The 26,356-nt window shown below is 39.9% G+C and overlaps 1 protein-coding gene across 1 annotated transcript in view; it reads right to left on the bottom strand.

The window, feature by feature from the left end:
* The window catches only part of SPTBN5 (spectrin beta, non-erythrocytic 5), a 97,863-nt gene that overhangs the window by 1,071 nt on the left and 70,436 nt on the right, over positions 1 to 26,356 (bottom strand). The window contains exons 43-66 of the mRNA XM_062575883.1: positions 26,107 to 26,269; positions 24,004 to 24,192; positions 22,902 to 22,979; positions 21,288 to 21,460; positions 20,138 to 20,228; positions 19,344 to 19,490; positions 17,904 to 18,041; positions 16,960 to 17,216; positions 16,601 to 16,787; positions 13,441 to 13,653; positions 12,850 to 13,046; positions 12,030 to 12,234; positions 11,076 to 11,270; positions 9,741 to 9,896; positions 8,997 to 9,214; positions 7,247 to 7,436; positions 6,080 to 6,256; positions 5,885 to 5,989; positions 4,249 to 4,869; positions 2,966 to 3,037; positions 1,444 to 1,530; positions 931 to 1,022; positions 652 to 737; positions 53 to 188 (exon numbers count right to left, since the gene is read on the bottom strand). Coding sequence (XP_062431867.1) covers positions 53 to 188; positions 652 to 737; positions 931 to 1,022; positions 1,444 to 1,530; positions 2,966 to 3,037; positions 4,249 to 4,869; positions 5,885 to 5,989; positions 6,080 to 6,256; positions 7,247 to 7,436; positions 8,997 to 9,214; positions 9,741 to 9,896; positions 11,076 to 11,270; positions 12,030 to 12,234; positions 12,850 to 13,046; positions 13,441 to 13,653; positions 16,601 to 16,787; positions 16,960 to 17,216; positions 17,904 to 18,041; positions 19,344 to 19,490; positions 20,138 to 20,228; positions 21,288 to 21,460; positions 22,902 to 22,979; positions 24,004 to 24,192; positions 26,107 to 26,269 — 4,173 coding nt within the window. The remainder of the gene's footprint in view (positions 1 to 52; positions 189 to 651; positions 738 to 930; positions 1,023 to 1,443; positions 1,531 to 2,965; positions 3,038 to 4,248; positions 4,870 to 5,884; positions 5,990 to 6,079; positions 6,257 to 7,246; positions 7,437 to 8,996; positions 9,215 to 9,740; positions 9,897 to 11,075; positions 11,271 to 12,029; positions 12,235 to 12,849; positions 13,047 to 13,440; positions 13,654 to 16,600; positions 16,788 to 16,959; positions 17,217 to 17,903; positions 18,042 to 19,343; positions 19,491 to 20,137; positions 20,229 to 21,287; positions 21,461 to 22,901; positions 22,980 to 24,003; positions 24,193 to 26,106; positions 26,270 to 26,356) is intronic.

Here is a 26,356-nt window from a genome sequence, read left to right as displayed (position 1 = left end):
TGAATGCAAACAACAGTAATACCTGCTCAGCCGTGAAGTGCAGAGACCTTACCTCAGGAGCGAGCTTTTGCTGGTTAGTCTTTCAGCAGAGTCTCTTTCTGGAAAGTGCCTCAATCTTGTCTGAGAGGTCTCAGTGTTTGGAACAAAAGGCTGCACCTTTGCCCTGGAGTTTGGTCTGTTGCTGTGCTCTGCAGAGTGTCAAGAACTACAGTAAAACCTTCTGAAGTAGAGTTAGAGGCAGCCTGCCACTTCTGGGTCTGTAAGAGATTTGTCTGAACACCAGTCATCTTTGTGTTCTGGCACCCTTTCTAGTATGCCACTGCCTATTGAGGTGTCTAGAATGAGAGCTAGATTTGGAAGAAAAGCTGTTGATCAAGAGCCAAAGTAACTCTCTATTAAAATGATGGAAACAGTCTTTAGGCAAGGCACCTCTCTGGGAATAACTTGATGCCATGTAACTGAGAAGCTGCTTTTTAAGTCACCCTGAATATTCTCCTGCCAGGTCATTACGTTGCAAGGTGACTCATGTACTGCTATCTAACATAGGCAAAAAGGACAGCTCAGGAAACACTAGAATATTTCATTCTCTTGCCCTTCTACACCGTCCCTTGCTATCAACACAGTTCATCCTTGAAGCAAGTGAGAACCTACCTATATTATTCTGTAGTGATTGTAGCCAGTCCTCCATCAGCATCTGAGAAGGTGCTGCAAAGAAATACTCTGCCCCATCTCTCAGCCTGTAAATAAGGGTAGTCGGAGAGGCATTCTGGTTAGTCTCACCTTATACCTTCCTGTCTTTATGAGTGGTGCAAGTGCTGCAAGACATTTCAGCTATGCTGCTTACCAGCAGTCTTAGGTGACTGCAAGTAAATGCAACCATACAGAATAGCTGTGTAGGCGTTTATTAGCGCACTTCTCTGCATGACTTACCGTAACATGAAGGTGTTCTCTTTCCTAACATACTTGACCAACCTCTCACATGTGGCACCAGCAATGTTCAGAGATAGAAGTGTGGATACATTCTGAAGGAGGATGAAATTATAATAGAATGTTTTCTGTGTCTTTCCTCTAGGATTCAATCCTATTCCAACTTGCATGCTGACTACACTCCCACAATGCCTTTTCTGCTTCTAAAATTACAATTAGGATCACTCAATAGGAAGAAGAGTGAGGGAATAATGGAGTATTACATTTATCTTGAAGGCAATTTTTGAATAAGATACTTCTTTTGAGGAACAAGTTTGAAAATTTTCTGAAAGCTTATTTTTCAGTCTTACAGTTCCTATACATAAACAGTTGTTGGATTTGACCCAACTAACATTTGAAAGATTAATTATCTCTAGTCCCAAACCAAACCAATGTAACTCTGATTTATTTGTTTTTTAAATTATATTTTAAATAGAGAAACAGATTACTAGAAAGATTCAAAAAAAAAGATATTACCTTAGAGGCTTCTTTTTCATCATTATAGAAATCAAGTTTGAGCCCATCCAGTTTTACATAGAAGGATTTCCAAGACCTTGATCCTGGCTACATGCATAGGAACAATGATAAAATCCAATTAATAGTTACATATTTAATTACAGTAGTGAAATTTTTTGTGGGCAGCTTCATAGGGAGCCAGGACCTGCCCAGATTATGATCACAGAAGCTCATGATTTTCTCTTAGAAAAACAGAGCCTGCTGTAGTTAATGGGGTGGGTGATTCAACAAGGGGCTCTTTGTGAGCCAGGACAGCAGATGACATAACATGGGGCAATCAAGCTCTACACTGTTGTGATCTCAACATCTCTGCGAGAAGATGGATTATCAAACTTGTATCTATTTCTGACCACTGAAATCTCCACTTTATTTCTCCAGGTGCTGGAACATTGGCCCTCGCTTGCTTTTCATATTCTAGTTTTGGTCCATATATGGTTTCATTCTAATGGGGCTTCTGAATTCTTCTTCACTTCCTGAACTATCCCCTGAACACTGTGCAAAAGCGGCTACTATTTCCTACCCCAACTATGTAGCTTTGCACCATGGGATCCTTCTGGATGAAAGATCCTATTACTTGTATATATTCCTATTTTGCTACACCAGTAAATCAAGCTGATTTATTTGATGAGTCAGAGAGAAGGAAGAAGAAAATCTTGAGGAAGATATGTCATAATTTTGATTTGTTGGCGAGATGGGAGTGCAGTTAACACAGCAAACTTACTTAACTCAGTGTATTCAGAACAAAGGAATAACTAATTCTGCTTCCAGATGATGAAATTCAGTATGGTTTTTCATTTTTTTTAAGAGTTCTTGCAGGTTAAAAATTTTGGAGGAGGAAATAGTCTGTGGGACAAACAATCCAGGACAACCTGTTTGCATGCCATACCTAAGCAAGCACTCAGACGTCTACATACTTGTGGTGAATATTAGAGAATTTCCTGCCCTGTTATGAGCCTTATCCTACTGAACTGAATCTATATGCTTTATCAGGATGAGAACTTAGGTTTCAGTTTCCTTCCACACTGGGTTAAACAAACCGCTTCTTCCACCCACTATCCAAAGATGAACTGAAACCTTAATTCACTTCTAGTACAGTTAGAAGTTATAAGCCCTAGAAGCATTGGAACGGGGCTTTCATTGCTGATGAACCATCATGCACTGATACAAAGCCTTGATACTTTTTAAAGAGGAGTGTAATTAACTGTCATACAGTCCGGGTTCTGTTAATAAACCCATCAAATGTAGACTGACCCTGTACTGCATGATTCCCCTGACAGGCAAAAATCCCATTGTCTTTCTGCTAAGGACTAGATCAAGCACTGCTGAAGTCCGTGGAGACTTCTTTGTGTTTTTTTAGTGGGAAATGAATTAAATTCACAGTCCTGAACGCCCCTTCAGCAAGAGTTTGTCTTGTGGAAGTCATATGCTGGATTATAATTCAAGGAAAGATGAATTAACCCAGAGTGGAGGCTTTTGTTTCTACCTGGTGTCTTCCCGGAAGGAGCTGGTCTCTCTTTTCGAGGAATCCCTCCATGTAGAGAAGACTTGCAGAAACCTGTAACACACAAAGACATTACTGTTTAATTTTAAAGGAGCCCTTAAATATGTGTTAGAATTTCTGAAGCTATTTCTAGATATATTCCACACAGAGGAACTGATCTCTGCTGCCTCTTAGCCTTTACATTTACAGCATATTTGGAACTCCTCTCTAGATTGCAATCACATCTCTGATTTACTAAGTAAATTAAGACAATTTGTATCCGCTTTTAGAAAAATTTTGTCATGGACTGTCCTCCATCACAATGTATTAGTTAAAGGTTTCTTTTGTAATCCAGCCGTTTGCTTAGTTGGAGCAACATCCCATTATGAGGTGTAAATGAGCATGACTATACTGAACAAGGTACATTCACATATTGTTTTCAAGGGGCAGACGTGACCCCCTCACAATACAATTACTATGTCTGCTTCCCATGCAAACTTTGTGAAATCAAGAGCTGTTCAAAGACTTGGCTGTGATACCATATGATAAAAACTACTACTAGAGAAAATGAAAATTTCTTAATTTTGAATGTTATTTTTATGTGATTGAAAACAATTTACAATGTAAATAAATGGTCAGTTATTTATAACAACCAGGCAGTAAATGCTGAGTTACACTGATGTATAGCTTTGCACTGGTACACTTGGATATGTGACAAATACATATCTTGAAGTGAAAAACAGGAAGAGAACAACTTTTATCTGTCCATGAGCTGACAGTGCTTTCCCTGCCATGGTGAGCAAACATGGACACATTTGCCAAAGGGGGCTCCAGGCAGGCTGAGATGCAGGATGGAAAGCCGGCAGCAGAAGCACCTGCAGAGCAGCAGCACCTAATTCCTGCCTTTCTCTTTTTGAGGTAGCATTTTCTGGTTCTTTTTAAAGTGTTCTGCTGAGCACCCAGCACCACGAATAACTTGGGAAAGAAAAACACAGCCTAACATTGTTGTCTAGCCCTAGTCTATAGAAGTGAGCAAATTAAAAACACTTCTAAGTTATGCCTAGTTGGTTAAGGCAACTATCTTTCTAGAGAATGTGTTGGCTCTGCAAAGGCACATTAAATGTTCTTGCCCTTTGGATTCACGAGGCAGTCCATTGAAAGGACCACTGCACAGTACTTTTTGTGACTTTCTTACAAAAATTCCTTTATTCTGCTATTTTAACTAGCCCATGGTAGCATGAGACAAAGGTTTTGTGAGGACAGAGTCAGAAATCCTCAGCACTTACAGAAGATGCATTCTCTAATCTCTCCTGAGAGGAACCAGACAGCAGTAAGTTCAGTGATTTATCTTGTGCCCTTTGGCCAGGCTCAGGTGGAGTTGCCACTACTTTTGTCTGCAGGTCAGAGAAGGAGGATCTTCCAGCATTTTTTTCTTGGGGTGATAAAAGGCCTTGAGAATGTGATTCCAACAAACCGCTGCTGAGTTGCTGGTTTGTGGGAGAAGGAGAAAAAGGAGAGGTTAGAGGTCCGTGGCTTTTCAAAGATGCAGTTTGTGGATCCACTGGCTTTGGTGTAGGTGGAGGGGTAACCTCACTGAGCCTCCTCTCAGCTTTCATTTCTGTTTTGGTGCTGCCCAACACCTCTGGGACTCCCCCAGGACTGAATGGTTGAAATGCCGCTGAAGACTTCTCGATGGGGGAGAAAATAGTTTCAAGGGGAGCTCTCAAGGCCAAGCCTGATAAGGGCACAGCTGGTGGTGGCTTTGTGCTCTTTATCTCTATTGCTCTTGGCAATGGACTTCTTTTCTCAGATGTCTTTCTTTTCAGAGAGGGAACCCGTATGATTTTGCCTTTCTCCTTTGGATCATTTTCTTCTGTGTCAGTCTGCTTCAGAAGTTTCATCTCCCTCTGTAGGACACAAATATTACATTTGTGAAATTACCTATGTGAGTGCACTTATGGATACTTACCTAAAAATATTTTAGTTAAGCAAGAATAATTTTCAAATACACCTTCTCCTGGCACTGACTTTAAAGGACTGTACCTCCACTAGCATGTTTAGTTAGAACTGGTCTTAATTGCTATGCCAAGTGTTATTTTACCGGCTATGAACATTGATGGAAATTAATCTCAAATACAGTGAATTTCAGCCCTTTCTAAGATCTTTAGAGGTTGAGACTTTAATAACCTCCAGAGAAATTGTGTCTCTATATTGTGGCACTGCTTGCTTTAAGTCTACTGTAGAAACAACTATTATCCAAGAGTATTCTCATAGAAAATTTTGAGAGAAGGACCTCTGTCCCTACATTGAGCCAATCTGAAAAAAGAAAAAAAAAAGCCCACAGCGCAAAAGGCAAACTCAAACTCTTTTCAACCTAATGCCAAATACAAACGCTATGTTTGCTGGTTATTTCAGGTAAATGTTTTGAAAAAGAAAGGAGAGAGGATCTGGGAGGCTGTATGAATATTTTTGTTACTGAACATGATCCACTCTAGAACAACGATGCCCAGAAGAGAAGGGCCTACTTCTGCCTCAGTCTCACTTTGCTTTCAGCTGCTTGGTACCCTGCAGCACTGCTAGGGGCCTGCAGCTACCTGCTGAAATTCTGAGTGTATCAAACGTCTCTCCATCCTCTTTGTAACAGTGAGGGATCACCTAGTTTCTCACACAGCAGCACATGCTCTGCTACACATGCTGGAAGAACAAAGCTTCCATTTCTCCGCTAGAGCTTTTGCAGGCTACTTGGGCTCCACTGACCTACAGAGAGCTCTTATTTTTCTCAGATGCTCTTTCTGGTAGCTCAGCTTTGGTCATTCATCGCCATCTCACCACAGGAGTTCATTCTATCAAGGCTCCAAAAAATCTAAGGAGCCAGCTTGTCCTGTGACAAAATCTTGCCTCATATACAACTCTACTTCTCACCTTAGTTTTCCTGTTGAGCTGAGCAAATTTCTCCTCCTGAGCTGCAAGCATCTTCTCAAAATCCTGGTGTTTCTTCAATAGTTGTTCTACTTCAGACACTGAATCCTGAGTGGAAAAAAATCAACAACAGATACAGAAGTTAAGCCTGAGATTTTCAGACCTACCCATTCTATTCAGCCAAATGGTGGTACTCACCCCATAGCTAGGATCTGAAAGAAAGCTCTCCTTGGCAGCCAGCCATGCTTCTGCTTGTTCTAGCTCTCTCCGGAGCAACTGAATCTCCCAGTTTTCTTCATACAACTCTTTCCTCATGTCCCAGCTCTCCTTTACCTTCTTCATCAGCTCTGACAGCTCTAACAATTTTTCTTCAATCTAGAAAAATAACATTTCTAGTGCCAGCAGGTGAAAGATACAGTTAGACTATCTTTTGACATCCAACAAACATGTATTTGGACCTTCAGACACAAATGACCTATAGATAATTCTGTGATGCTAACATAATTTAGAAAGGAAGTTTGAGTCCTCATTTTACTTAGCTGGATTCATTTATTTTCCACCTTACATAGCTATACTTCGTAATTTTATGCATATTCTGCATGCTGTGCTGTCTTATGGTCAAATTTTATATCCAGACAATTTGTATTATGGAACTAAAGAGAACCCAGAAGACTTGACAAATTTATGCATTTATAGCAGGGCAAAAATGGAAGTTCTTAAACTGTTGAAAGCCCACTAATTCTCTCTGCAGTGGAAGTAATGTAATCTTGCATACATTCTGAAGATGTCTTTAACTGTGATCTCTGAATCCACTGACAGTCTCAAGACAAGTTTGGGACCATTGCAGAGATCAAAAATCTACAGTTACATAGATAAGAGGATCATAGTGGTTTTAAAGTTAAGTTATTCCTCCTTCTAAAATTTCTGAAGGATTGCATATTTTGATTCTGTTGTTCTTATAGACCTCACCCTGCCATATATTTGATCTGCACTGTGATGTATTTTATCCTACTTCTTTTGAGTTAAATGCTAAAAACTTATTTGTGTGGCACGTCTTTTCTATGGAACAGCAAAATCTTCTGCTCCTCCACACAGCCATAATCAATGCAGTGACTACTCTTCCTTCTATGATTAGCTCTTAGTTTTTAGAGGAGTGAGGAAGAACTTTAGAAAGTGCTTTCCTTTTTAATAAGTCTCAAGAAGTGAGAGGCAAATCTGTAAATACATGATGCCTTTGAATTTCAAAAGTTCTTCTGAAAACTTACTGAAATCTCTTTTCCTATACCGCAACCAGGCATCCACCCATTTCATAAGTCTTCCTAATTCACTTTTATTTATAACATATTTAATCCATCATCCACACACCTCCACAGACATGAAATGTCCATTCTTCATCAGGTCATCTCCTGTCCGCTGCATTTCCTCATATTTTAGCCACTGCTTCTCTATCTCACGCTTGTACTCCTCATGACGCTTGATAAGCAACTCAGCTCCCAGGACATCATTTGCCAGTTCCTCAGATATCACTAGTGCATGCATCTCATTGGCCCAAGCCCTACAGAGCAGGGTCAAAAGAGAAAAAAATGGAAGGAATCGGAATCCTCTAGCTATCCAGGAAGGCATACATCCCACGGATGTGGACATATGTACACAGACCTTTATTTCACCATGAAAGATACAAATACACAAATACATTGGTGTAGGCTAACACACACATTTATAGATATTTTATAACTTTCTATAATATTCCCACTGATGCTGCAATATTTAGGCTGCTGGACAAGCAGCGGCAGCACCTCTACATACTAAAGTGACAAGAATTTAAATCCTTAGAAGGAACGCCTGTAACAGCAGAAGCACAGCGCTTTTATACAGGGTCATACAGGCTTTCAGATGCCCATGTAACCTTAACAACATGCACAAGAGCACTTCATGTGCATACAGAGCACTCACGTAAAACTATCCGTCAATAGGCTGTTTTAAGGGAAAGTTTGTATTCCTGGGCACAAGCCTCAACTGGCATAAACCAATGCATCTTGCTTTATTTGTGCTCTGGATCTATTTGTTAGCATTACGAGTGCCCAATAGTCCGTAGTAACCACTTCACTGTCTTTCGATTTCTACTCCTGTCATGGATTAGCCCTTTCAGTCACTTCACAGATTCTGAAATTCTCATATTTCTATTCCCATAGTTTATGAGAAATGCTGTTCAAAAATTCATAGTGAATGTATCAATTTTGATGCAAATGCCATTGCTCTAGGCGACCCTGCTTGAGCAGGGGGGTTGGACTAGATGATCTCCAGAGGTCCCTTCCAACCTTATCAATTCTATGATTCTATAAAAATGATAAAATCTAGTATTTTAATAATGTTGATCTGCCACTTTCAGTAAAGATTATTTTCATCAGTTATTTCAACTTTTACGTTAGACCTCTGCTTACAGATATGTTGGCATGGTTGATTTAATCAAAATGAGATGTTTTAGTTCAACTTAATTTTTTGAAAGGTGTTTTGTAGATGCTATTAACATTCAGCCTTTTGTTCTAATTCAGATTAAAAAATAAAAAAAAAATGGAATTTCCCAGCAACTGAGTTACTACTAAATATTGACACTTGATAAGAATGGACAGGAGAGCATGCACATATGAGTAATAGTATTAAAAAAAATGTGCCCAGCACTTCCATCACTTGAGCAAGTACTAATCTGTTCTAGAAGATTGTCTTTAATATAGTTACTTTGACTCTAATAAAAGCACATAAATTACTTGAATATCTAGAATAATTTCCCCATCTTCCAAAAGAATCGGCAGTGAGACTACCAAAACTATCCAAAGTGACTGAATTGTCCAAAACTTTATAGGAAATAGCTTAAAAATGTTGGTCTATCATGCACACTGTGCTGAAGCAGAGTGGCATAGTCCCTTCTGTGGTGTGATAGATTCTGTTGAGTATTGTCGAGAAGATGCCTTGTGTTATTATTATTCAAACAAATCCATAATCAAGCTTCAGAACACCTGGGACAGGAGTCATACCACCCACAGGTGTGATATAGAAAACCCTAGGAGGGATAGAGAAGAAATCAGCCCACTGTCAAATGCAAGGGGCCCACACATACATCAGCTCCCCACAGTCATTGAAGTAGAGTTGGACTTGTTCTGCCTGGCTCAGTCTTGCCTTCCTCTCCAGGAACTTTTGGCCCAGGTTTTCCCAGCACTCATTCACATCTGTGAGTCTCTCCATAATGTTTTCCTTGACTTGTGGGTAGGTGCGGCTGAGGTGCCAAGCCTCTCCCCGAACCCGCTCCAGCTCTTTCATGATGGCTCCTAGGTCTCTCTGGAACAGAGACAAAACTGACTGTAAGATCAGGTCTCTATTTACGTGAAGACACTACCAAAAGCGTTTCTTAAAGACAGTGCCTATTTTTTATAACCACTGATTGTGCAGAGGCTGGAACTATGATGCTATCTAGTGTTTTCCTCTCAGTTTCCTCCTAATGCCTGTAAACATCACCAAACACAAAAGAAGCTTCTTTAGATGCAACACACTGATCATTTTGACAAACATGGAGCTGAAGTCTCTTCTTGCATTTCAGGTGACACCTCTGCAATTACAACAACAATTTTTGAATAAACTTTAGAAGAAAAGTTCATCTTGAGAAATAAAAGTAGTAATAATATAACATCACAATGGTAGAAATAGGAGAAAAATGCTCCCTTGCGATGAGACTCAGTGGATATTTCAGGATGGAATACATTTATCTTTTGCTGGCCTGCAAATGAGGCAGCCAAAAAGATTTCAAAATGTGCAGCATCTCCTTTTTTACAGTTTTCTGCCCCTGCTTTGTGACAGATCTCTTTACCTCAACTCCCTCAAGCTGGCTGAGAAGTGTCTGTACACCTGGAAGGTCATATCCATAATCTTCTATGTCCACCACTGCTTCTTTCTCCTGCATCCAGCCCTTTACTTCATCCACATCATGATCATACTGATGAACTTGCTGGGCTGCTCGCAGATTCTGGAATAAAGAAACAATTTACTGGTAATATGATATATCACATCTGCAGTGTAAAAATAGGCAACCCTAATGTCATATCCTCATGCAGTACAGACTGAACAAGTGGAGGAATGAAACATCTTCCCAATTAAGTGATCTAAAAGAGTTTTCCAACCTAACCTAGTTTCCCAGGTTCTCTATGTCAATGAAAAGAAACAGATGCCTCTCTAGAGCAATTCATCCCTAAGATGAATGATCAAGATGGAGAACATGAACTACCATGTATAGATACCTATCTTGACTGTAGAAAGAGTCCTAGAAAACTTGCTTGGGACAGAGGCGTACATTTCAAACTGTGAAAATAAGGCAAGTTAGGTGAAAATTAGGGTTTCTGAGATGAGAGGATTATAAATGTTCTAACAGCATTTTGCATTCAGATTTCACATTAAAAATACTTGTCAAGAACAACTGCTGCTAACACACAATAGTGGGCTTCACCTACTTCATATGTAAAATGTCAGTATGTAACAGTAAAGTAACAGTAAAGAGTAGAAGACATCCAACATTTTACAATCTCCTTAAAGCAAACACATATATCAAGTTCAGTAAGTCCTCTCTTCTTTGAATTTCCTAGTAGATCTGTGGCTGCAGTTTTACAGGGTGAGGTGAGCTGATTTAAAAGCCAACTGCTGCCAAAAGTCAGAGGCTTTGGCTCTTTGCCCTCTACCACCTTATCTCCCATTCTCTGTCTTTGACTTCAGCTCCCTAACCCAGCAAACAAATCTGGGTAGGTTTTTTTGCTGGTTTAATGAACTGAAGTAGTGGAAGAAAGAGTCCAGTCAGTGCCAGAGGTGGGACAAGGGTGGGACTGCACAGCCAGGAGTAAAGTAGGAGGGAAAGGAGGATACGGAGAGTTACGGAGAGTGAAACTTCCTTCTGTTGGTTGTTGTAAACCATTAGGTTGGCTTAGGTTCTCAGGAAACTGCAGGTTGCAGTGAATTTAGGAAAACAGAGTGACTCTAGGCTGATATATATCTTTCAAACATAAACCTTGCCAGGGTAAGAAGTGGTTAGAAATAGAAACAGGCCACTCCTACAGACCTTGTGTTTTAACATCAACAGTGTTGATGGCTTGAGAAAGAAGGACACAGGAAAATGCAGGGAATTCAATGCCCTACCAGTTTTTCATGTATTTCCTACCTCTGTCCTTGTCTGGATGGCATGGCATAGTTCCTCCCACATTTCATTGATTTGCTTTGTTCTCTTCTGGATAACTTCTGTCTTGCTGTGGTCCTCTTTCTCCAGTTTAGATGCTAATTCATTTAGGGAAAGAACTTTGGAATGTCCCAGAGGTTTCACCTCATTTATGAAATCTTTAAATTTTTTCTCCAACACCTACAGGATAAAGGAGGGGACACAGATAAAAGAATTTCTGCCTATCTCTTTTACAGAGGCAAAAGGAATAACTTTCTCCCTACTGTAGAACAAAAATCTATGTATTGCAGACTATAAGCACAAACCAGCTGAGAAACTTAAATGGTCTAGAGTCAGAAGAAAACATCTATTGTTATGATCACCAAACATCTTATGCCACAGAGAAAAGAAAATCACCTACACCCTGACAGATGTAGATGTTGCCAAACGAACCAGTTTAGCTTGTCCACATATGTAATAGCTGTTGAAAGCATTAATTCACTGAACTGAGGAGTGGACAGTATGAAGTATACCTCTATACTAGGAAAAAATCATGCTTGAACTCTGCAGCTCTTCAGCTGCTGGTGTGAATGGTCCATCTTTGCGTTTCCCACTGACAGTGCTGTAAGACTGTGCCCAAATGATTGGGTCCTGACAAGTTAATTATTAGGGCCATAAGTGAAGTACAGTGGCCTCACCTTCTCCCCAGAAAAAGACAACGTTCTGGTGCACCTACCTTTTCCGTTTGGAGAACGCTACTTCAGAGGGTGCTACCCCTGTATAAGCAGGCAGAAAAGTTTCAGTGCCTGCTGCAGAGGGCACTGTTTTGCCCGGATTGTGCCATTGTAAAATGCTTCACTGTCACTAGCTACACAAAAAAACAGAGTAAATATATTTCTGCTTTGCCATGCATGACCTTTTCTTTTCTTTTTTTTTTTTTTTTTTTTTTTTTTTTTTTACCTCAACATCATCCAAGTCCTGCCCATAGTCATCAGACTCTGCCACAGACTGTTTACTGGAAAGCCAGGCTTCCACCAGCTGGAATTCTCTTTCAAACTGATATAGTTGGAATTGCTCTTGCAGATTTTTTCTCTGTGTCTCAGCCTTCTGTAGGAGAGACTGATAGTCTGCTAGGATCCCCTGGAGCTTCGAAAGTATGGCTGGACTGCAAAGAACAAAAATCAGAAATATGTCTTTGTCTTGCTGTTATTTTTGAACACTATCTTTTCTGATAGGTTGAATTTGCAATGCCGTCAAAATACAGAACACCAGATATCATTATGGGTGAGTTATGCCAGGACATAAAATCAGCTAGTCCAGGAAATTAAAGTATCTTGCATGAACATCTGTCTGTTCTTTTCACCTCCTTCTCCCCAGATATAAAAGCAAATTGGCAATGAAAAGCAATGAAATGTCAAGAATATCATTTTCCTTTCCCAAGCATGGTGCTTTCTGAACCTTCATATTAAATGACAACTAGATGACAGCTCCTGGGAATAGACAGTAGACAAAGAAGTCGATCTACAGCCTCTGGCCTGTTGTTGAAAAAACAACAGTTATGAAAAGAACAGAACAATCGTCCATTTTTATTTAATTATATTTTGGGGGGGAAGGGTGGGGATTGGAGTGTTTGATGGTAGCGACAGAGGGATTGATGTTCCCTGAAGTCATATTTCTGAATGAGCCAACAAACAGCTTCTAAAGGCTGAACTTCTCAATATTTGTCTTCCGTGGGCATTTCTGACAGATCTGGAACAGATGCCAGTTTTCATTTTCCTACCTCTCTGGGTTGTCTTTGTTTATCAAGCTAGTGCCTGTCTCCTGTACTTTCTCAATCCGGGGCCTGAAACCCTCCATGTCCAGCTTGGTGGCTTCAAGTTTACGAAGTAAAGCCTGGGTGGATTCTTCATTCTTCCCATAATCAGAAGTCTCCAAGATGAAGCTCCTCTCTGCTAGCCAGGCCTCCACCTCCAGTAGCTGTATGAAATATGGTGATGAGCATGAGCACAGCTGTTATTTAGGTCACACACAAAAAACCAACCAAACTGGAAAGCAGTGATGCCCAAAGAGAAACAGCAGTGAGAACAGAAAGCACGTAGCAGGCCTGTCTGTAATAAAATCTAATGTTATTTCAAAAAATACTAATCCCAGGAACTAATGCCAGTTGTTATGGTTACATGTTTATCCCTCACTGCACGTCCTAGGGAAAATAACTCTTATTTCTCTACTGTATCCATGTTTACCAGATATGAAAAATCAGAACAGTATTAATTTTGCTGCTATCTCAAGACTTCAAGACACCCAGCAATATAGTATCTGGTCCTTTAAGCAAATAAAGGCCAAATGAAATTTTTTCATGATTCATCCTTACCTCAGTAAGGTACTGATGGGCCTCATATGACTTCATGAGCATCTCTCTTCTCCCCTGAGCCTCTGCCTTCAGATTTTCAACAGATGTCTCCAGCTCCTTCAGATGCTCCATAATCTTACGGGAGGCTGAGTGGCCTCCTCTTACCAATTTCTGTCCTGTACTGAGCACCACTTTGGTCAAAGCATCACGACTATTTATCTCATTCTCCAAAATCTGGAAAGAGTAAAATGACAAACCAAAAATAAAAGCCATGGAGATTTTTCTACCAGGTAATGTAATCCTTTATTTCCATTACAAATCTGTTTTCTGTATGCAAAGAGGAATCAGGAATGCGAAGTCTGAGTGAATACTCAAAGCAGAGTGGAGGGTTTTGGGGCAAAGGAGCATTTACAGAAATCAAATCTAGCCACAAAGTTTGCACCCTGCTGTGTATCCTCCTCAGAGCATGGAGGGAAGAGATTCTAACTAGAAGCCTCTTATCAGTAGACACCACTAAAACATAGCCAGTTTCATCCACATTTCACCGTGCTTCTCCAAGTAAAATGTTTCTAAGGAAGGACAATCAGCTCCCCTGCTAACCAGTATTTATCCCTTCCCAGCACCATTCCAGGAGATGCAGTTTTGCCTATAACCATATAACCATTGCAAACACTGCAAACACGTACTAACAGGCAGCCAAAAGCACAACAGCAGGAGAAACAAACTACTTGAACCGGCTCTCAAAGACTTTCTTAGAAACTAGTTTTTGGAGCCTTGCAGATTTGCTAAACCACATGCACACCTCCATATATTCCCTTGGGTTGTCTTCGCCTGGGTGAGCAAGTACCAGATCTTCGACCTGGGTTCATTCCACAGCTAACTAAGCCTAAGCACTTCATGCACAAAGCAAGTCCCAGCATTTTACAACTGTTCTGTCTATTTATTTTCAGAACTATGAAAACAGGCAGTTTCAGAGTAAGGCTGCAGTGCTATCTTATGTAGAAGAGACACCCTCTGGAGACAGGAGCTGTTCTTTCAACTCAACTATCAGATCTCTTGGCTGCAAAAGAGGGGAGCTCTGATTCTAATCTTGCCTTTAACTTCCCCTATTAATTTCAGGACAGCCACTATGTTGTTGAAAAGTGACACCATATCTGACCACAGCAGAACAGAATCCAGTGGTAAAGATTACAAAACATCTTGTACTGTGTATTAATAATAAACTGGCAATATGAAGAAAACTTTACAATTGAGCATTTAGGAACTTATTTTCACAGTTATTCATTTATATCCACTGGATTAAAAAAAAAAAGTGTGAAAGGTGCGCAAGGGGAAACACTGCTTCCAACCCAAGCAGTTCTGCTTATACTTGTTACATTTGCATGTGAACACACTTTTGCAAGACAGTAATTTTTTTAGCTTGATGCATTTCATGTATGACTACTTTTTGTGGTAGCAAAACACGGGCTGAATTCTGCAAATCTGGCTAATCAGGACAAACAACAGATGGTGGAGCTAACAGTAAACTGAATTTCTTACTGATTTCTTACCTCTGACATGTTCCCTGTAAGTCAACGTTTTTTTTTTTTTTAAAAAAAAAAAAAAAGGGAAAAAGAAAGAAAGAAAGAAAGAAAGAAAAGGTAGAGACTCTAGCTACCGAAGGATTCCAAATTCAAAACTTATATTTTAATCCTGCTTTAAGGAGAATAAGAAGCAAAATGTCAAGAAGAACTGACTTTGATTCTGCACTAGTATTACAACCTGTTTCCCTCATTTTCACAAATTACTGAGGTATTTTGAAATCTGGCCAATTAACACAAAGATCATTGCAGCCTAAAATAGGCTAAATACTATCTCAGATAAATCCAGCTCAAACATCCCTTCTTTCTGTCAGTCTAATCTATTTCCCTACCATATCAATCAGCTCATATTTTTAGGAGTAATTACAGGCATAATAACATTCACACTTTCAAATGATGATGAAACAACCCTTTTGTTCTTACTGTGTGTTCTCAAAGTCACCAATTGCACCTCAATATTCAGAATATTTACACATATGAGAAATTACATCAAATACTAAGAAGGTGCTAATGATTCACAATATTCCCGTGGGTCTTACTCGGGACTATTCTGGAAGATGCATTTAAAACCATTTTATCATTCTTCATTAAGTTGTAAGCACACCCAGGATAAAAATCCTACTTCCTAAGAGACTTCATCCCTGTCCTAGTATACGACCTTACCAGTCTTCACTTTTTACCCTGGAGACTTTAAGAATTTTTTGTGAGTTCAGATTCTTATTTCTAGATACACATCAGATTGCACCAAAAGTCTGTGCCCAATATATGTGTGTGTATATACATATATATATTATATAATATTCTCACTTTATAAAATCGTCCGTCTTTCCCAGCCCTATTGCAGATTTCCTCAGAGGCATTTGATGTCCCACTTAAATGAGCTGCCCTTTGCTAATACTAAATACCAAGAGTATCTGGAGACTTTTAGCAGGATTTTTTTTTCTCCCACTTCATGTTTTTGCAAAGGGACAGTGCTTTTTACTCCAAAACAATTAGAAAGGCAGCTGTGGTTTTGTTGGTATTTGAGGTGCCAGTGTTCCAGGCAACACTGTCTCTGATGGCCCATCTGAACTTTGCAAAATAACTAATCTTGAAAACTATTGCTAGAATGAAGGTCGGCTCAAAATCATAATATCCTGTTAACTCCCTCCCTCCAGAGTGGGAAGAGATGGTTCTCTGGGAACTCATCCTGAGACATCTGAGCAATGAGTATGCTTGGATGCACTTAATGAGTTGAAAGCACATTTTATGAGGACATCTGTTGCCAAAGAAGGTACACCAGCATGCACAACAGCTTGTAAAAACTATTTCATATTGCAGACTTTAGGATTTGAAATTCAGTTGTTTGCAGAAAGAGCTAATGTATCCACAGCATATGGTGTGCTACTTAGGGCACTGCAGTGATAAGCAGCATGGAGTCCCAGGTGTTGCCAAGTCATGCACACATCCTATAAAAAATGTTGTAAAAATCAGACCAGAATAAGAGTTATTCCTAGCATCGTGACTCCTGTCAGCCAAAGCACAGCAGATGAGGCTTGCCAGACAGGTGAATTCCATTCTTTCTCTGTGTTTCTAAAGACTGAGAATGGTTTTCACATTACCTGATGCTTTTCTTGTAGACTCTGAACAGTTGCTAAGGATTGGCCATAATCCCTGGAAGAAGCCATTGGGAGTTTCTCATGAACCCAGGCCAACTCTTCATCAACATCTCGGAAGAACTGGTACTCAAGTCTCCTTGCCTCCAAACTCCCACGTCTCTCCTGCACTGGATCACGTAGACGTTTGTATCTGCAGGTTTTAAATGGAATTCAATAAGGACAACAGAATGATCATGAACTAATACAAAATGGTCTTTTCAAAATGATTGAAAAAGAAAAAGAAATAAAAGATGATGTAGGGAATAAAAAGGCTGAGAAAAATAGGATAAAAATGGCAGGAAACAGGTCAGGCACTCACACACCTCTGCACAAGCTGATCTACTCTGTCTTCAAGTTCATCAGCAAGGAAATGCTTCTCCTGCTGAAATTCCTGAGCTGTGGTCACAAGCTCTTGCAGCCGGTCCCTATGGCCAGTGATATCTTCCTCCAGTTCCTTTTGTTTCTTCAGATGACTGTTCAAAACTACCAGATCATTGCTACTATATGGTGCCTTTAGCTCATTTTCCACATCTTCCAACCATTTCTCCATATCCTCTACACTCCGCTGGAAATGAAGGGCCTGGGGACAAGCAAAAAGGAAAGGTCAATTAAATCTTTAGGATACATAATATAGTATAAAATCTCAGCCACTTTCAAGCAGGATTACACACACAGTGCAGGGAAACTTTCCAGTGCTCAATGACCTCTCCCCAGGTGTGATGGTAGTACAAATGGAGAAGAGAATTCAGTTAGAGCAAATGCAAGAACAGATGCAGAGAACATTTGAGCTAATCTTACTTAGGTTGCACAAATATTACTGATGGACACAATATTAAGGAGGAGGCCAATTTGAAAGAGAAGTTTTATTTTATACCTACACTGTGTCTGAATGTGCATGTAAAGCTCACAGAGAGGAAAGTCATGTGCAGCTGTGAGCTTTTCTCACTTGTGCCATGGGACAGATCCAGAGAGTTGACAGATGCAGTGAGTGAGCATATTTCCTCTCAATATCCCTCTCTGGAACCTTGACTCCAAACCAGCAGCAGAAAGCACAAGGCCACACATCCTACAAATCATTTTCCTTCCCAGTTTTCCCACTAGTTCTGTTCAACCAGTTTGTGCTTAGTAGTTTCATTGCTATAATGATCTTGAGGAATCAAATCTAGCTGTATCAAGTGACATACTAGTAGATGAGACTGTCCACCAAGCCAGCCATGATATCTCTGGAAACAACACCAAGTCCCAACCACCGGTATCTCTATGTTACCTTGTATGCATCTTGCAGCTTGGCCTGTTTATCCTGGCAGCTTTCTAGCAGTTCATCCCATAGCTCTTCCATTTCTTGCAATCTGGACTGAATGGCCTCAGGGGCGTAGTGCCTCTCATGGAGCATCTTCTCCCCTTCCTACAGCAAAGAGACTTGTCAAAACTTTCTTCCTTTGCTGAATGTATGAGAATATATCACATTTGCCTCAATCACAAATTCTATTGGCACTGCTAGGCAAAAAGTCAGCTGCAGCCATCACTTCCTGACATAAAATAAAGAGGCCGCACAGACAAAGGAAAAGGGATAAAGGCAAAATGCTTATTGAAACTATGGCAGAGACTGACTTTTCTGTATTTCTGGCCTCTGAAGTTATTTGAAATGTTACAAAGCCAATGTTAGAGGGCATTTGAAGGCTAAAGAGAATCTCTGTTATTCAATAGCTGTATCACCTAAAGGCTAGCAGTGTGTCTAGTTTGCAAGCACTATGTTATTTCTATGATATGTCCCATATTCTGTGATCACTATTTGTGATCGCTCAGCTACCTACCCATTTCTATTCCCTTCCTTGCATGTTAGAAGTTTTACTATATCATACAATGGTACCTTTGTATCACTGTATGATACAGTAAAAGTCAGTCTGCATTTCTAATCCTTGTCCTACAGATGCTTTACAGATTGGCTGAAAAAGAAGTAGAGGAAGCACAGCAAGAGAGTCCTCCATGTAACTCCATCCTTAATCGTCCTGTTGTGTCTGCACTGTTGATGACTATGAAACAATGGTTTCTACACCACCGGATGTAGACAAATCTGAGGAGGAGCCTTCTTCTTAATGCTCGGTTACCTATTGCAAAATACAGCTAGTAAGTGTTGTGCTGACACTTTGTTTAAGAAACATATAACAGTCTGTCCTTCCAAACCCATCATCTGATCACAGCTTCTGCCAAGTATCTGACAAAGTTTGTCAGGCTTCTCTCATATCTCTCCTACTAGCATGTCTCTGCAAAGGCAACACTTGAAAACACATCTTATCTGATTTTTTGAAACTGTGCATCTAGTTACCTCGGATCCCTGCAGGAAAAAAATAAGTATACCTCCAAAGTATGATTCACCCCAAATAGAAATGTCTAAAATCAGTGGAATGAATCATTCATTGGAAACAACCATCTTTTTTCATTGTAGATATACTGAATACAGACAGTAAGCTCACACTGGACTCCAAGAGATAAGCTGGAAGAATCCCTTGCCTTTTATCGAAGGCATAGAAAGTTCTTGATGGATTAAAGGAGTAAGTTTTCAAACCTCCTTAGAGGTAAATAAAACAAACAGTGTCAGCGAGGGGGACATTGATCTCCCTTGCTTGTTTGAGATCTTTGTGATTCAGACTGTCTGCAGTCTTTCGTGCCAGTTTTCAAGCCCTGCCATCAACCCAGCTTCTCTCACAGATTTGATGGAGTCCAGGCGATTTCTATTGGCCATGATCTCCGCTTGAAAAGTCTGGTGCTTCTGCAGTTTGGTCTGCAGGTTGCTTGGATCCTTCCAGCTGTCATCCTGGGCAATACTATTCTTCTCATTGATCCAGGCAGCCACCTTTGGGGAGGAAAGAATAGAAGTAGGCAAAAATTCAGATTTTCTTCAGCTCCAGTCTGCCAGATTCTTTTCTGGCACATAGGACTAGCGAGTAAGGACAAAAATCAGTTGTCGTCCTGAGATTCTGCTTTCCTAAGCTGCTTACGTCTTTCATAAGAAGATCATCCGTACACCTTTATGAGCACTGCCTGCTGGAAAAGAGACTGCATGCATGAGATAGCTTTAAGCAGTATGAGTGTGTGTGTATGTGTGCTTATGGGGGAGAAAGGGAAACATATTTCTAATATTTCTAATATTTCCATATTTCTAACCCCATTGTCAATATCTCATAGGAAAAGGAAGTTTGCCTTTGTCCATTAATTTTCAAATGATGGAACATTCTCTTTTAATATACCTATTTCTTCTGCATTATGCTGTAGTTTGAGGAGAATATCAGAATGAGACCTTCCATCTAGGCACCGGAGGGAACCATTGACTTGAAAGCTGAAAAAGATCCTTTCTCTCTTATCCTCGTCTTTTCCAAACTCATCTCATTTCAAACTCAGTTATTTAGTTTTTCTCCTAGTAGATCCCTTCAGGGATTCAGGCTTATGCAGCATGGTTTGTTTTAAGAAACCAGAACACCATGAATCCAAATGTAATTGTACCTCAAAGGAATTCCTCAGCAACCTCTGTAGAAGCCTTGATTCTTCTAGCAGACGTCTGCGAGCAGCAGCAGTCTCCAGTAGTTTCTCTTTCCTGAGTTGAAGGCAAATATGTGAAGTAAAACCCACAGAGTGGATTAGTTAGAATATGAGTTTTCAAATTTCATCTCTAAAAGCCACATGATCTAATCCTTCATTTCTAGGAGACAGTTGTTCATAACATGCAGTCTTCCATGATTCAGATTGCCAGAGAAGACGCTCAGGGCACTGTATCAAGGACTACTTGCAGAAGGTTGTGTTTAAAGTATGCATTTATTCTGTATACAGTCTGTATACCTGCCTCTAAGAATCACCACTAGTGTCTTTCAGGGGCAATGAAACATAAGCTTAGATGTTTCTATATGAAAAGTCTGTGGATATAAAGGTATTTGACGCTGCTGTTGTCTGATAAACCAAACTTACACCATTCTCTCATTTCTCCCCCAAATATGGGCTTTAGCACTTTATTCAAGTTAATGCAAGAATGAGACAGTTCGATCAGATTAATGAATTTATATGTTTCCTTTCATATAAAAAATCTCCAAGGACTTTGTAAATTTTGCACATCATTTTTGCTCTACCATAGCACTGAATGTAACTGCCTCTACTATCAGCATTTGTTTAAGAGAAATAATATGAAACATGCTAGGAGAAATAAAATAATTCACCTGAAAGGGCAAGATCTGATCAGAAAGAACTGCAAATGCCCTAATGGAGAACATGAGCAGGGCTTTAAGGTCAATTCCCTTAGAGCAGTGAAAAAGTAGTAAATGACCTTTCTTGGTGATATTTAATGACAATGAAGTATTTACTGGCACAGCAGGCCTCTGTGGGTTGTTTGAAGCACTACGCCTAACGCCAGGCCAGGATACAGAATTACAGGAAAATTGCCTTTTTTCCCTGAATCCCACCCTCTATTTAATTGTGCTTTGGAAACCTCCTAATAAAATATTGGCTAGACTCAAGCCAATTTGGCAGGACCACAGTGTGAAGCGCAACGTTAAGTAAACACGAATCAGTTTATGATTGTCTTAAAACAGTCAAAGACTTTAGAGCACACAGAGTTTCACTGTGACAGAGATGGGTGGCAGACATGGGCAGGAGTTGTCTTTACCTCCTCAGAATGGCCTGGCATCTGTTGGTGATGTTGTCTGAGTCATAGTGCTTGTTTTGCGTTAGCTGCTGAGCAAATGAAGCCATCTCATCAATTTTCTCCATCTGAGCTTCCAGGGCTTTCTCAAACTGCATATGTTTCCGCTGTAGGCTCTCCACACTAGACACTGAGTCCTGGATGGGATTCAACAAAGGGAAGCTACTTTCAGTTGTAGTTATTCCATCCACCACACTGATAATCCAGAAGTTGAATGACATTTACCTCACATTTGTAAGCTATCACGAAAATTTACGGACCTTTGAAATTTATTGGCGTTGAACCTGAAACTTGGGGCTTAAATAATGTTCTATGCATAGTTTGAGGCCATTAACTCAGAGTCAGAACTGAACAACCTGTTGGATGCTCAGCTGCTTCTGCTGACGGTTGTGCATCAAGAGCAACAGCATCTCACACTTCTCAAGAGATAAAGCTGATCTCCTAATCATAAATCAATCTTGTGACACATGCTATTTTGGAAGCAAATATGGGGTGCCAAAATGAGATCAGATTTAAATGAACAAATAGATTACAGAAAAAGGTTTAAACTAGAGTCTCAGTTTCAACCCATGGGCTTTGGAAAAGCTCAGATCCGGATCTGAGCCTGAGGACTGGAGCCTGCCATTACAGTTAATCTCAAGAGAAACGTGGAATCTCAGTTCTTGTAATGCTTGTGACTAATTTAATGACTCTGAGCTCTCTTTGCAGGACCTCTTTGCACTTTTAATTTCAGAATCAGAAGTGTCAAAATGTTACTTTATTAAAATTGTTTTCCTACAGTTCCAGAGGGAGCTGTAAGGCTGCTGAAGAAGCTCATCCTCTCTAAAGTTTCATATCAAACAAATTCAAATCATCTGGATGTTGACATGAATCACTGGAATAGAAAGAACTCAAAGAGCATGTTCTGTGCATTGCTGAACATGGTCATGGGTGTCTCTTTCAAGTCTCTTACACTTCAGTGGAGGGACTGTGAATACACACCTCCCAGCTGAAAGCTGCTGAGACAGACACCAACTGCTAGCATGTGTACTGATTATGCCTACACCGAACTCAGATGTCATTGCAGTTCCTGCAGAGATACTGGGGGTTAGATTTAAGACCGCTTCTGTACTACCTATACGAGTTGCAGTGTAAGCTAACCATCAGAGTGTCTATCCAGCATCCTGCATGGCTTTTGCAGCCTGTGCATCAGTCTACGTGTCAAGTTTTTGCAGTGTTACTGGTACCCGAGGTAGCTAATTTTAAGCTACATTGGATATGTCAGCAGTGACAGCAGTGCTGACTTGCACACTCCTGGTAAGCTTGCTTGAGTCAGATATGATCAGTTAGAGATGCAGTTTCAGTTTCCTGCTGTAATAGGAGTAGCTGAGATGTTTCATTACACGTAGGGCTGAGAAATCTATCCTGTCTGTGTAAAGTACTGAGGAAGGAAATCTGATCCTAAACTGTCAACAAGGCAGAGCAGTAACTTTGAAGGAAGAAGGATCACAGGAAGGTTCAGAGCACATCATCATGCTTCACAGCTCCCCGTCCTCCAGACAGACTGCTGGGAACAATGTCGTTTCTCCGCGTACCTACCCCTAAGTCCTCGTTGGCTAGGAAAGCCTCCTTGCTGCTGAGCCAGCTCTCAGTCTGTTCCACATAGCCATGGAATTTCTATATGGAGAGGAAAAGCAGACATAAGTGTGCTGTAAAGTAGAAGCAGTCATGACTTGGGCAGAGTGTGCTGGAAAATACTTAATTAATTTTCTGTGGTATTGCAAAAATTAATTAGACAGCACTGGGTGACAATAAGCATTAGACACTGTAATAGCTATATACGTAACTCTAAATATTGTAGCTTTCTCCTTTACAAATGTGACTATTTCTTTTCATCTCAGGCATAGGGTGAAATAAAAGTACTTGTAGCATGTTTGCTACTGGCCAATGAAAGGGATGGTAATGTTGCCCGAAATAAGTAGAATGCAACATATAAAGAAGCGAGAAAGCAGCACTTACCATATGGTTTAAATTCTTCCGTGTGTATGAATTTTTTTTAGAAGGATCTAGTAGCACCAGCTATTATTTAAGGTACGTGACACTCCCCACTGTAAGAGAGCTGTTTCAGTTATTTCTAACTTTGCCAACAAGCTATTTGGGCAGAAATTTTGTAAATGGGATGACTGGCTCAGGCAAGTATTTCTGGAAAACTTCAGCCAAAATAGTTCTTATGTTAGAAGAAAGCCAGGGAAAAATATTTCATTTTGTCCATTATACATTTTTCTCCAGAGCATTTCTTTAAAAATATATGCCTGCCTCCGTGTTTTGGGGCTGAGAGTTTTGAATCTGGTAGGTAGTGTTCTTCCATTTCAAGAATGGACCTTTTGCCAGCTGCACGAGGGTTTGCCTGAATTTTCCCAAGTTCTATTGCCTTTGAAAGACCTAAGAGCACCTATTCCACAGAAACTTCTTTGATTTGTAAAGAAACAATTTCTAGAGGTCTTGCTGTCATTGAACATACTCAGCCTTCACTACGCCTTCTGGAAACTACTGAAATGTGTGTTAAGCCCTAGGTATTATTAGCATATCTTTCGTTACACCATTCTCACTTGATAGTAATTCAATCTTTTTAATCTGCTGTCTATATTGAGAAAAGTTATCAGTGGGATGTACATTCTCCACTGAATGCTTTTTTACTCACCTGTAAATCTTGAGCCTCAAATAATTTTAAATATTGCTCCTGCCATGCTTGGATCAATTCAGACCAGGCCTGCTGTAGTCTGGAGAGGGACCGATGAATCTCCAGGGCTGCGTAGTGACCAGAATTGGCAAGTTTCTGACCATAGATACTGAGGGAGTTGAATCTTTCCACTCGTGCTTCAATCTCCTCCTAAAACATATTAGTAAGGTTGATGTGAAAGGTTTATGGAATGCCAGCTATTCAGGATACAGGCCTTAAGGGGAAGAATATGAACTTTAACTTTCCAAAAATAATATTTTTATGGAAAACCATTCATCTTTGAGCTATGGTACAGAAAGAGCATAGAATTGCCTGAGAAAGTTCATGTGGACAATAAATGACTTTATTGCTCTAGGAACAACTGGTCTCCTACAATTCAAAACTGAGATTCAATTAGGAACAGAATGGAAAACGATTAGATTAAATTAACATGGTTTTGAACATCCATAATACTGTATTCCCCATCTTCCAACATGAAAGGTAGTTCTTACAAAATAAACAGTGCCTAGAATTTTTCTTCTCCTGCCAAAGACTAGACTATTGTATTAAAGACACTATTTTACTTTATTTCTTAGGATTAAAATGAAATATATTAAACTTTCTCCTCCGGTCTGAGAAAAATATCGAGCTATGTCTGTATATTGAATCCTTGAGGTAAAAATATTACAAGCAACTGAGAGTCCTGCAAACTGAATGTGGAATTCCTGATGTAAACCATTTGAAAATAAGAAATAACTCTATACACCGAAATAACAATGTGCATTAACTTGTAAATGGTCTCAAAACTATGGTATGGACTAATAAATCTTTCAAATTAACACTGTTGTTTTTAGAGTTTATTCTTTATTTGGGTTGGCCAACTTTACCTAACATCTGTAAGAAGATAGCCACTTCGTTTTTTATTCAGATTAGCACCTTGCGGTTAATTCTAGACTCTCCTAAGGACTGTGGCTTGCACCACTAGCCTGAATGAAAAAATAATCCATCTTGTCTTACCTATAATTTTAGTTGTCTTATCTATAATTTTAGTTTAATGAACATACCACAAAAGAATACATTTCCTGATTACTTCCTTCTCTGTATGACTGTCTACTTAGATCTGTTGGGCTTCCTTTGCTAATATATATTAAAGGCCTAAATCTTGACGTTGTCAAAATTGGAGTATATTAGTGGTTGGGGCATTTTTATTGTAGCAAAGAATTATTAGTATGGTTGAGTAACCGTGTGACATGAAAGAGCACTGTTAAAACAGAAGACTGAAAGAGGAGGGGACATCAGGTCCTAGACATTCAATTCAGGTCTAGAATTGAATCATAATCCTAATAAACTATTTGTATTAGTAATGGGACCCAAACAGCACTGGATTTTTGGCCTTGATATTATTAATAATTTTGGGAATATGCCTTTTAGAAAAGCTAACATTATTGCAAAGAAAAAATAACACAGTAGAATGAAGTGTATAATGCTGGGTAGAAAGTAAAATGGTAATACAGGTCTTTTTTCTGAAGTCAATTAACAATACCACTCCTTTCAGAAAATATTAGCCAAATTAGCCACTAAATGAACGTATGGTAATTTGTACGGGGATATGAAGCATTTCAGTAACGAATGTACAGTACCACTCAAGGGCAATTTAGTGTCCTGTGGGAAACAAATTGCTGGTTTTATTTTCCTGCCAGGTAAAGGGAGTTAAATGGCAAAAGTTTGCCCAAAGTTAGCACCAACTAGTATGCTTTTTGGCAATTTGAGCAAACAGATCAGCCTTAAGTGTGTCTTGAGGCAGGATCAGTCTTTTTTCTTTTATCTGTAGAGTTGAACAGAAGTACAGGTGAGAGGTAACGAAGCTTTCTGGGACTTTTGGCAGAGGCACGAATAGCCAAACAGCCCATGGGACAGATTTCTGTCAATACCCAGGTGACTTCTGTTCCTAGCATGCTCCTGAAAACAGTTTGTTCACCACGTTGTTGACAGGTGCATGCAACAAGGTCCTGCTTTGTCTGCAGCAAGTAATTCCCATGGGAAAGTCCACCAGGATATTCAACTGGGAGCAATGATGATACTTGCCTTTCTCCCCTGATGCTCCTCGATCATGCTTTCCGCTTCATTTGGGCTTTTAGGAAGCCCTGTTGCTTCCATTAAGCCTCTGATGTTTTGGGTCCAGTCTAGCATCTCCTTCACCTCAGAATTAAACTTCTGCAACTGATAGGAGGCGGCCAGCTTCTCTTTCCTGCCACACAATATGCAGTTTAGCATTAGCCAACATAAATTTGCCTAGCTTCCTTTCCCTCCCCGTTTCCAGATGAAGCTGAATAGT

This window comes from Rhea pennata, chromosome 5, assembly GCF_028389875.1.
Source record: "Rhea pennata isolate bPtePen1 chromosome 5, bPtePen1.pri, whole genome shotgun sequence".
Lineage (NCBI taxonomy): Eukaryota > Metazoa > Chordata > Aves > Rheiformes > Rheidae > Rhea > Rhea pennata.
The sequence above is the reverse complement of the archived record's forward strand: the minus strand, read 5'-3'. Positions and strand labels throughout refer to the sequence as shown.